General features: G+C 43.3%; 1 protein-coding gene across 2 annotated transcripts in view; it reads right to left on the bottom strand.

Moving 5' to 3' along the window:
• npr2 (natriuretic peptide receptor 2) overlaps positions 1-12,021 on the bottom strand; it is a 75,407-nt gene that overhangs the window by 39,286 nt on the left and 24,100 nt on the right. For both annotated transcript variants that reach the window (XM_008324303.3, XM_025061982.1), the window contains exons 3-7: positions 10,771-10,884; positions 10,348-10,483; positions 8,300-8,394; positions 3,058-3,193; positions 2,852-2,936 (exon numbers count right to left, since the gene is read on the bottom strand). In XM_008324303.3, the coding sequence (XP_008322525.1) occupies positions 2,852-2,936; positions 3,058-3,193; positions 8,300-8,394; positions 10,348-10,483; positions 10,771-10,884 (566 nt within the window). The remainder of the gene's footprint in view (positions 1-2,851; positions 2,937-3,057; positions 3,194-8,299; positions 8,395-10,347; positions 10,484-10,770; positions 10,885-12,021) is intronic.

Here is a 12,021-nt window from a genome sequence, read left to right as displayed (position 1 = left end):
AGATAGATAGATAGATAGATAGACAGACAGATAGATAGATAGATAGTTCATACAGAAAATCATTCATTCAAAGTATGGAACAGTCAATGTCACTGGAATGGTAACAAATACTGTGCATTTTCATCAACGAAGTGGAGAAATGTTTTTTAAATCAGGGGATATTAACCCTTTACAGTAAAGTATGGATCTGCACTTAGTCCCAGTGATGTGCGGTGAGGTTCATGGCTGGTGAGGCACTGACTCCTCTGAAGTCAGATTTACAATTGTAATAACTGAAAAGAGCACCTTATTTCACTATCCATCCAACAACATGCACCTGGTAATGCTTTATATCCCATCAGCATTCCTCTTTCATTTACACTTACAGCAACACAAATATATATGCACAGGAACATATTTGTCCTAAAAAAACAAACCCGTTTATTTTATAGGAATGGATAGAGCACCCTTCTTGTGTCTAAGCAATTCATATTTACTGTAAACAAACTGAAGTATAGAGATGAGTGCAGCACAAATTTTTATTTTTGACCTTCAGACGCCCCCTTGAGGTGAGGCAGAGTACTGCCTGCCTCCCCTGCTGACTTTTCTCTGCACTTTATTGTATGCTGTATAACAAATATTTTTGTAGAGTCATACTGAAAATGCATCTATAACACAGATCGGTGGACAACATTCATATTTATTTTATGTACTTGTTTTCTTTTTTTATCAGCCACCCCTCCCCCCGATCGCATGTCACTGCTTTGCTCTCTATATCTACAGTGAGGAAACGACATATGAAATGTTTCCTGTAAATCAGAGGTTCACAACCACAGGGTCCAGGACCCAATTCAGCATCAGTGGGTCACGGCCTGGGTTTTATTGATTATCAGTGTGAAAATTGATCGGGTTCTGTCCGAAAATTTCTAAACGCCTTTTGAGTCTTTTCAGAATAAAAATCTTTTTCGAGCTACTTTAAAGGGTTAAAAGGTCACAGAGAGGACAGAAGAGAGCTTGAAAATAGAAGACGTTGACAGTTCTACCAAAAGAACTGTTTGATCACCAACAGCTGGTACCAGGACTGTTGTAGCTAATGTTAGCTATGGTGTCTGTACCAGGACTGTTGAAGCTAATGTTATCTCTGGTGTCTGTACCAGGACTGTTGTAGCTAACATTAGCTCTGGTGTCTGTACCATAACTGTTGTAGCTAATGTTAGCTCTGGTGTCTGTCCCAGGACTGTTGTAGCTAATGTTAGCTCTAGTGTCTGTACCAGGACTGTTGTAGCTAATGTTAGCTCTGGAGTCTGTACCAGGACTGTTGTAGCCAAAGTTAGCTCTGGTGTCTGTACCAGGCCTGTTGTAGCTAATGTTAGCTCTGGTGTATGTACCAGGACTGTTGTAGCTAATATTAGCTCTGGTGTCTGTACCAGGACCGTTGTAGCTAATGTTAGCTCTGGTGTATGTACCAGGACTGTTGTAGCTAATATTAGCTCTGGTGTCTGTACCAGGACCGTTGTAGCTAATGTTAGCTCTGGGGTCTGTACCAGGACTGTTGGAGCTAATGTTAGCTCTGGTGTCTGTCCCAGGACTGTTGTAGCTAATGTTAGCTCTGGTGTATGTACCAGGACTGTTGTAGCTAATGTTAGCTCTGGAGTCTGTACCAGGACTGTTGTAGCTAATATTAGCGCTGGTGTCTGTACCAGGACTGTTGTGGCTAATGTTAGCTCTGGTGTCTGTACCAGGACTGTTGAAGCTAATGTTATCTCTGGTGTCTGTACCAGGACTGTTGAAGCTAATGTTATCTCTGGTGTCTGTACCAGGACTGTTGAAGCTAATGTTATCTCTGGTGTCTGTACCAGGACTGTTGTGGCTAATGTTAGCTCTGGTGTCTGTCCCAGGACTGTTGTAGCTAATGTTAGCTCTAGTGTCTGTACCAGGACTGTTGTAGTTAATGTTAGCTCTGGTGTCTGTACCAGGGCTGTTGTAGCTAACGTTAGCTCTGGTGTCTGTACCATGTCAAATATGTCATATATTTTCACATGAGTGAAAAAGGTCTTCACTGTGGACACTTTATTCAAACCCCCTTCTTACACATCTACACTACGGACGCTAAAATGTATCTTTTTAAAGATGTTCCTTTGTCACACGTTAGACATAACAACTTCCGACGTGTCTTTATGTTTACAACGAAACACTACATCACTCTTTCTAATGTCGCTGTTATAAATTGGTTTGTGGAAACAAATGACACTTGTTCATTTGTTTCCATCTCAAACTAAACACAGGAGTAGACCCAAAAAAAGTGCAAAGGTTAAGTCCTGCTTTTGCTCCTCACAGCGAATTTTCATGAGGGAAAAAAAACGAGACAAACGACAACCAACAAACAAGCACAAACCCTGGCACAACGACCAGGAGCAGTGTGTCTGTGTGTGTGTGTGTGTGTGTGTGTGCAGTAAAACAGAGGGTGGTAGCTGCTCAGTCCAGAGCAGAGGGAACCTCAGGCTAATGAACAGACTAATGATCATTAATAAGAGCGGTAGTCAGAGCTGGTCTGGGGCCAGTGAATGAGCTAACACCGGCCGCTCAAACACACTCCGGTGGGTTTGTAAACGCCGTCACCTGCTGGGCTGTTGCTGTGGCAACAATGGTGTAAATACCACACTGGCACCTCCAGCTGCAGAGGCCATAAATCATCGCTCAAACGCCTCACTCTCTGACCGCCAACTCTGGCTTGTTTGGTGGGGACTTTAAGAAATTAAAAACAAACGTGTTTGCTGGGTCAGGCTAAAAGCAGCAGAGAAAGGGGCGAGGGCCTCAGCGTGCTGGGTCAGGCTAAAAGCAGCAGAGACGGCGAGGGGCGAGGCACACTCACCTGTAAATGAGGAAACTGGAGATTCCAAAGATGATCAGAGCCAGTCCAGAACCCACAGCTACAATCCCAAGGACTGGCAGATGGTCTGGAGACAGAGACAGATAGTCACTGCTTCATGTGTTTTGGATAGGATTTTACATTGATAAAAAAAAAAATTGTAATTACAGTGAAATGGCTTGTTAGAAAAAAAAAAGAGGAAGTCGTACCGTCGATACAGGTGGGGTCATCTTTGGAAAACACACAGGGGGGGTTGTCCAGTGGTGGTGCCCCGCCCAGCCACTGGATCTTCTCTGTCTGGGACCAAATGATGTCTCTGGTGGTTCCGTTGTAGTACGCAACCAGCTGCAGACCCACAACAAACCAATGAATTACAAAATAATGCTAAAGAAGAAATACATTTACTTGGAGGCTGTTAGTTAATTGTTGCTATTATTAGTGATTAATCACTAAGTTTATTAAAATGGCAGAGTTTGACACAATAAGCGACATTTTGCAATTTAAAACATCGGTGACTGGTCGTCAGGTTAATAAGGAATAACATTTACTTTCATACTTTGTATCGTTCCTCTGTCAACTACAAATTCACGGTAGAATTTCAGCTGTTATATTGAACACTACACACTACTATATTGAACAGACATTTGCTCTGAACCCTGTCATCTGGTCTACTGTGGACTGGATACACTATTGGCCAGTACCTGGACTGTTGTAGCTGACGTTAGCGCTGGTGTCTGTACCAGGACTGTTGTAGCTAATGTTAGCTCTGGGGTCTGTACCAGGACTGTTGAAGCTAATGTTAGCTCTGGTGTCTGTACCAGGACTGTGGTAGCTAATGTTATCTCTGGTGTATGCACCAAGACTGTTGTAGCTAATGTTAGCTCTGGTGAATGTACCAGTACTGTTGTAGCTAATGTTAGCTCTGGTGTCTGTCCCAGGACTGTTGTAGCTAATGTTAGCTCTGGCGTCTGTACCAGGACTGTTGAAGCTAATGTTAGCTCTGGTGTCTGTACCAGTACCGTTGTAGCTAATGTTAGCTCTGGTGTCTGTCCCAGGACTGTGGTAGCTAATGTTATCTCTGGTGTATGCACCAAGACTGTTGTAGCTAATGTTAGCTCTGGTGAATGTACCAGGACTGTTGTAGCTAATGTTAGCTCTGGGGTCTGTACCAGGACTGTTGTAGCTAACGTTAGCTCTGGTGTCTGTACCAGGACTGTGGTAGCTAATGTTATCTCTGGTGTATGCACCAAGACTGTTGTAGCTAATGTTAGCTCTGGAGTGTGTACCAGGACTGCTGTAGCTAATGTTAGCTCTGGTGTCTGTCCCAGGACTGTGGTAGCTAATGTTATCTCTGGTGTATGCACCAGGACTGTTGTAGCTAATGTTAGCTCTGGTGTCTGTACCAGGACTGTTGTAGCTAATGTTAGCTCTACCAGGACTGTTGAAGCTAATGTTAGCTCTAGTGTATGTTACAGGACTGTTGTAGCTAATGTTAGTGTTGGTGTCTCTACCAGGACTGTTGAAGCTAATGTTAGCTCTAGTGTATGTTACAGGACTGTTGTAGCTAATGTTAGTGTTGGTGTCTCTACCAGGACTGTTGAAGCTAATGTTAGCTCTAGTGTATGTTACAGGACTGTTGTAGCTAATGTTAGTGTTGGTGTATGTACCAGGACTGTTGTAGCTAATGTTAGCTCTGGTGTCTGTACCAGGACTGTTGTAGCTAACATTAGCTCTCGTGTCTGTGCCAGAACTGTTGTAGCTAACATTAGCTCTGGTGACACCCACCGTGGATCAGAAAGGACAGAAATGTCATTTGTGCTGTATGTATGGCATATTTGACAATAAAGTTGTCTTGACTTGACTTGAGCTAATGATGTGATCAGAAAACTCATGGTTAAACAACATTACCGCCACCTACAGGTTTGGAGGGTGTGCACCATCATTACAAACACTTCTCACACCTGAAAAAAAAAAACCCACAGTAACATCAACGCCTTGCTGTTTTTCTGTAAACATCTTGACTGTTCAGAGAGTCCGTCGTCAGGATTGACCAACGTCTGGCGCAGCTTTATTTTGACAGTGCAGGTTCACCAGCAACATCTGTGGTCCTGCTGTGAAACATGACTCTGCTCATCAGACCTTATTCTGGTTTTGGCCCCTCCCCCCACCCCACCCTCATCCTCTTTTATGAGTCCTTGAGGGCAGGAATGATGGACCCCCAACAAAGGGCCATCAAAACAATGCAGGCTATGACAGTGCAGGGGCCGAGGCTATGCTGAAATAGATGGCAGTATTTCAGTGTTCTGTGTGTTTTTAAGTGCTAAAAATAAAACATCCAACTGTGCACCTGGAACTTCCACTGAAGCAGTGGAAACCTGCAAAACAGAGCACAGAGTACGAACTAGTGAAAAATATCCGCTGTAGGTCTGGAAGCTAAAGGATCAAATGTCCTGGAATTGTTGCCTTCTCACTACAAGTCCTTTTACATTCATTTATTCATTCATTTCCCACTACTTTCTCACGCCATTTTCTCGGTCGCGGGTCTGGGTTAGCTAAGGCTGTGCTCAGTTTACATCGAACTCGAAGTCCATACAGAGAGACCAAGGATTGGTCAGCAAGCTGGTGATCTTCTTGCTATAAGGCAGTACTTTTTCAAATAGTGGGGCGGTTGCCCGATGCTGAATTTGCTGAATTCCTGTATGGATGGATTTTTGGTCTAATGACAAACTGGGAAAATGTCTTCAAACATAAACAATGACTCGTGACTCAGCCTGACTTCATCTGCTTTGTATCTGTTTTCCCATAGCAAAGTCCATATGTCATCACTCATTGATTAACTGTCAGGATCCGTCCTGTGTTGCTTTATGATACCCGCCATCTGGCCTATTAGATGACAGGCGACAAACAACATCCTCCTCGATGTACAGTTAGCCGAAACCTTCGACTGATGACTTTTGACCAGGCAGCTGGCAAAAGACGGTTAATCTCCACCAATAAAAGTCTCTGGATCAATGTGAGCAGGAAGCCATGTGGGCAGACTGCGATAAACGCTGTGAAAATGTAACTGCCGTCAAGTCCCTACACAGTCCTGGTGTCTGTACCAGGACTGTTGTAGCTAATGTCAGCTCTGGTGTCTGTACCAGGACTGTCGTAGCTAATATTAGCTCTGGTGTCTGTACCAGGAATGTTGTAGCTAAGGTTAGCTCTGGTGTCTGTACCAGGACTGTCGTAGCTAATATTAGCTCTGGTGTCTGTACCAGGACTGTTGTATCTAACGTTAGCTCGGGTGTCTGTACCAGGACTGTTGTAGCTCATGTTAGCTCTGGTGTCTGTACCAGGATTGTTGTAGCTAACGTTAGCTCTGGTGTCTGTACTAGGACTGTTGTAACTAACGTTAGCTCTGGCGTCTGTACCAGGACTGTTGTAGCTAATGTCAGCTCTGGTGTCTGTACCAGGACTGTTGTATCTAACGTTAGCTCGGGTGTCTGTACCAGGACTGTTGTATCTAACGTTAGCTCGGGTGTCTGTACCAGGACTGTTGTATCTAACGTTAGCTCGGGTGTCTGTACCAGGACTGTTGTATCTAACGTTAGCTCGGGTGTCTGTACCAGGACTGTTGTAGCTAATGTCAGCTCTGGTGTCTGTACCAGGACTGTCGTAGCTAATATTAGCTCTGGTGTCTGTACCAGGAATGTTGTAGCTAAGGTTAGCTCTGGTGTCTGTACCAGGAGTGTTTTAGCTAATGTTAGCTCTGGTGTCTGTCCCAGGACTGTTGTGGTTAATGTTAGCGCTGGTGTCTGTACCAGGACTGTTGAAGCTAATGTTAGCTCTGGTGTCTGTCCCAGGACTGTTGTGGTTAATGTTAGCGCTGGTGTCTGTACCAGGACTGTTGTGGTTAATGTTAGCGCTGGTGTCTGTACCAGGACTGTTGTGACTTCCACACAGCAGCCATCAGACACACGCAGCGGCAAAGCCTGAGGTTTTAAACTGCCTGCAACTAGTTATCTCGAAAAACACGTTCAATTAGGATCTCATTAAGACAATAAGTGTGTATCATTTCCTTTGTTCTGCTAGAGAAACAGAGTCCAAGAGCGCACGGACCTTGTCCCCCGAAGAGGAGGATACGACAATAAAGACTTACATTACCATGTCCTCCTGACCACAGTTATGGCCACTGACATGTCTGTAACCCTTCTGCTGTTCTTACGCCAACCGCTAACAAATAAACTGCATTTTAAATCCAGTGGTTTAAACCATGATAGGAAATGAACCTCTTGCCCCAGAAATATGAAATATGTCTCAGGGGCTTTTAGGACCATCTTGACATTTTTTACCATTTCTGCAATCACTTCAAAAGCTAAAGCTACATAGATAGCTGGAACTTCAATCAATCATCGGAAGTTCCCCTCAATCACTTCAAAAGCTAAAGCTACATAGACAGCTGGAACTTCAATCAATCAATCGTCGGAAGTTCCCCTCGTAAAATTGAGGCTGTGCTAACTATGGCTAACTATTTTCCTGCAAAAAAAATATTTGGTTGTCTTCTGCTCACATCAAAGCTATCTTTGTGACTGAAGTCTTAATGGTTCTTTTTGGTTAACCTCAAGCTCTTCCATCGCCAAAGTCACAAGCTTGAGGAACTCTCTCTGTCAGCGATGTTCGCTAAGTCCAACTGAAAATGTCTTTCGGACATTTTCACTGTCTCGGGACTAACTTGAAAGCTGTCCAGTTGGACAGCTAAAACTAAATGAGTTAACTGTCTAAATCGTGAGGGCTTTTTTAGATTTGTTTTGCTAATTTTTGACGAGCGTTGGTTAGCTGGGGTTGTTGTTTGTTTGGTTTACTTGAGTGTTTTGTCAGCAGAACCGAGTAGCTAAATTAGCTTACTTCATTATATCCTAGCTTACTAATCTTTTGATCAGTTTTCACCTTGCCTTTTCAGCAAATTGTTATATTTTATGGTACTTTAAATAATTTGCATTTGAAGTTATTTTAGGGCTATTATGTCTAAATGTGTCCATTTTAGCTATATAGCTATATAGCTAATTTCTGACATTTTATTTTTGTTCATGCTATTTTGTCATATTTTTTGTTAGCCGAATCTGTTATTGTACTATTTTTGGGGCATATTTCACTTATACTTGACTGATTTATCTTGCTTTCGTTTAAGGCTAATCTGGATATAGTTTGCTTTCTTGAACTATTTTAGGTCTAACTTTGTTTAAATATTTGGCTTTAAAATGTACCTTTAAATACATTGTTGACTCAATTTTTTTAAACTTTTGGGACCACATTTTTTTTATATTTTTTATATTCTTTAGCAAAGTTGCTTTTGTTATCTGTCTTTTTTTTTTATTTTTTTTATCTCCCCTTTGAGTCCACTCTTAGCTTTTACGGAGCTTTTTCTAAATGTAGTTTTTTTGGGAAAATCTATTTTCAAAGGTTACTCACCCCATACTCCCCTGTGTTCTGGTCCGTCATTGCCCACACGTCCACATCTATGTCCCGGGCATTTTTGTGATCTGTGGTCACGAGTCCAGTCACGCCTAAAAAAATCAATCAAAGACCATGGTGTAAAGCGGCGTCTGATGTCACAACCAGAATTCTGGGCGTAAAACATCCTCACTATGACCGTAATATCAGTTTAACCAAAAACAGACGGCGTCGGGAATTGCTTTTAGCAAACATCAGTTTAAAGATAAGATAATCCAGCCTATTTTAACCCCTTGTGCGCTGTCCTTCACATTTTTGTACACATTGTATATCTTGGGTCTAGACCCGAAGGACCTTACAAGGGTTAAGATGTTGTAAGATGTAAGATCGGGGCCTGAAACGTCCCCACGACATTTAATTTTCTTCTCACGCACGACATGGACTAAAACAGAAAATTACAACAACAAAAAAAAAAAAAAAAAAATCCTAAAAGAATCAGAATCTCATCTCCTACAAAACTCTAAAGGTTCCGAAACCGTGGTTGATTTTCTGAATTGCATTTTGAAGAGTCCGATTTTTTTAGCAGAGGTGGAAAGTAACAAATTACATTTACTCCCGTTACTGGTTGAGTAGTTTTAGTAGAGTAATTTGAAATACTCTGAGTAGTTTTGGGAAAATTGGTATTTTTTAACTAGTTTTTACAAGTACATTGTGACATGAGTATTTTCAGTTTGCCACATTTGGAAAATTTGGGGAGAAAAACAATCTGCGTTAACTGAAAGAAAACTGTGTGGGGAAATTTTTTCGCTATTTTACTGTAGCCGTAGAACGTAGACGAAGATACAGCCTCACTAGCCGGTTGTTGGACGACGGCTGGTGCCGACCAACAAATGGAAGTTGAGTATCAGGCAGCTCCTTGTTTTTTTTTTCGAATGCAAAATAACTTTATTATAACGATGCAAAATGTGTCCACCCAGGTGGACAGAACCGTCACTGTCAAAACCCAAGTGTCCTTTAGTGGCTTTGCATCATCATAGTATTCTCAATTCCGTTTTCGGATAGTTGGATGTTGGACTCCTCTTTTAGCGTCGACGAATTTAAAGTAACGTTAAAGTAGCTTTTACTCAAAGTAAATCTCGAAGTAGTTTTTAAAAATATTTGTACTCACTTGAGAAGCTTTTTCGATGGGTGCTTTTTTTTTTACTTTTACTTGAATTTAAGCAAAGAGCTACTTTTACTTAATTACATTTTTTTTTAGTATTTTTTTTTTTCCTCCTGTGATGTTTTCTTCGACATTAACCAACCTGTCAAAAAGGTCAAAACAGTATGGGGGTTGGGCGGGGTTGGGGGGGGGGCTTTCAATGGAATATAGCAAGCTGGACATAAGTGTACCACTGCTGTAATGCTTGGATGATAACAAGCCTCCAGCCACTAGGTGGCAGCAACTAGGGGACATGACAGAAAACTATTGAGAACCACTGGTTCTAGAATGTGACAGAAAATAATTGAGAACCACTGGTCCTAGAATGCTGTAAAGATATTCCAGACCTGTTGTTGTGATTTTAAATTTATAGTACTTTTCTAAAGCACCTTTCCTTACATGACAATAGTTTATGCTAATTTACTGTGCGGCGACTTGCGGCGGCGGCGCTAGTGAATGCAGCTACATTTAAATGACGAGACGGCGGCGTCGGCCTTCAAATGCAGGCTCTGTTTCTTCTCTCTCTCTTACGCCGCCGTCCAACCCATTGTTGCGCTGCCGTCAGCAGGACGTGAACGGCGACAGAGTGTTCGTCTGAAAGCAGGGAGGCGTGAAAGCAGACGGATCGGACGGACCGCTAACCGTTCGGTGACGCTGTAATTACGATGGTGGAACGCCGCAAATGCTGCCTCACTGCACCGTTAGCAGAACAGGTCGTTGAACCCGCACACGCGCACGCACGCGGGCCTGTTTGCTGGAGTGCGCTGTTCTCCGAAACTAACTGTGTTTTTTTTTTTCCAATGGGGCTTAAAGCAGATTCGTTAGCGTCAGGTTAAAAAACGTTGAGTGCACGTGAAACGCTCACCCCAGAATCTGCGGTTCTGCGTCCTCATGGTGATGTTGATGCCATCGTTCTGGGCCCCGCCCATTGCAAGCGTCTCCTCAAGGGCCCGCGCGTACAACACGAAGCCGTCGTAGAAGCTTCCGGCGATGTAGTCCATCTGCCAAGAGTTGCGGAGGTGACGAAAAACGACAACGTCAAGCACAGAATGGAAATCGATTTTTGTAAAGAATCTGTCTGATTTAGGGTGATTAAAAAAAAAAAAAAAACAACTATTTTGAAATGATTCCCAAAAAGCAGATTCAGAGGTTAACAATGGTTAGGAGCTAGGATCTGGTTCAGCAAGGTCTTAGGTTCAACTCCCAAGCCCTTGAGCAGCCCATATTGGCATCACAGTCAGGAAGCAGATGATGTCTTAAAGAGAGTTCTTAAAAAGGGATGACTTACCAAGGACGGTTCCAAGTGGACTCCAAAATCCCTCTTAGCTCTGGCATGAAGTTTCTTCTGGAAGACCTTGAATTCGGGATTGTCAGGTAGTCGGTATGTGATCACGAAAACAGACTGGAGGAGACACAGGGAGGAAAGAGACCAAAAAAAAAATCAGGGCAAACCCACATCATTAAAGACCGCACGCTGAAAACAGACCTTCAGTCAATACTGGAGTAAGACCGCAGAGACCACAGCAGCTACAGCGAAGGACGCAGGGACACAGGGAGTCAGAACCCACTCCAGTCAGTCACTGTCTGTGAACACTGGCTGTGAGGAGTCCAGGATCTGAAACGTACGCTAAACTCCAGAAACTCCAAGATGTCAAATCTGATGTGTGATCAAAGTGTCCAAAAAAAAAAACATGAATTTCAAGCACATTTCGTTTGAACATCCAAACCTACCGTCATTTCCGGACTATAAGACGCTACTTTTTCACACACTTTGGACGCTGCGGCTTCAACAATGATGCGGCTAATTTATGGATTTTTACAAGCTAACGAAGTTCATACCGCTAGCGATCAGTGACTAATCTGGTAGGCTACTGTGTGTAGTGTATGTGTGTGGACATGACGGTAGCGAAAGAAGTTGAGAGCAGTTTGAGCCCCTGTCATGTTGAAGTGTGAGTTGGTTATACAGGAGCTGTTAAAACTCTGTTTATGTTCTGTTGTGGTCAGTGTGGCTGATAATAAAGACCCCAACTTCACTGTTTCTGTTTACCTCTGCTGTGGACAAGCACAAAGTGAAGGGAGTTAGCCCCGGAGCTAATGTTAGCTTCAGCCCCGGAGCTAATGTTAGCTTCAGCCCCGGAGCTAATGTTAGCTTCAGCCCCGGAGCTAATGTTAGCTTCAGCCCCGGAGCTAATGTTAGCTTCAGCCCCGGAGCTAATGTTAGCTTCAGCCCCGGAGCTAATGTTAGCTTCAGCCCCGGAGCTAATGTTAGCTTCAGCCCCGGAGCTAATGTTAGCTTCAGCCCCGGAGCTAATGTTAGCTTCAGCCCCGGAGCTAATGTTAGCTTCAGCCCCGGAGCTAATGTTAGCTTCAGCCCCGGAGCTAATGTTAGCTTCAGCCCCGGAGCTAATGTTAGCTTCAGCCCCGGAGCTAATGTTAGCTTCAGCCCCGGAGCTAATGTTAGCTTCAGCCCCGGAGCTAATGTTAGCTTCAGCCCCGGAGCTAATGTTAGCTTCAGCCCCGGAGCTAATGTTAGCTTCAG

This window comes from Cynoglossus semilaevis, chromosome 14 (assembly GCF_000523025.1).
Source record: "Cynoglossus semilaevis isolate Cse_v1.0 chromosome 14, Cse_v1.0, whole genome shotgun sequence".
Lineage (NCBI taxonomy): Eukaryota > Metazoa > Chordata > Actinopteri > Pleuronectiformes > Cynoglossidae > Cynoglossus > Cynoglossus semilaevis.
This window is presented reverse-complemented; position numbering and strand designations above follow the sequence as displayed.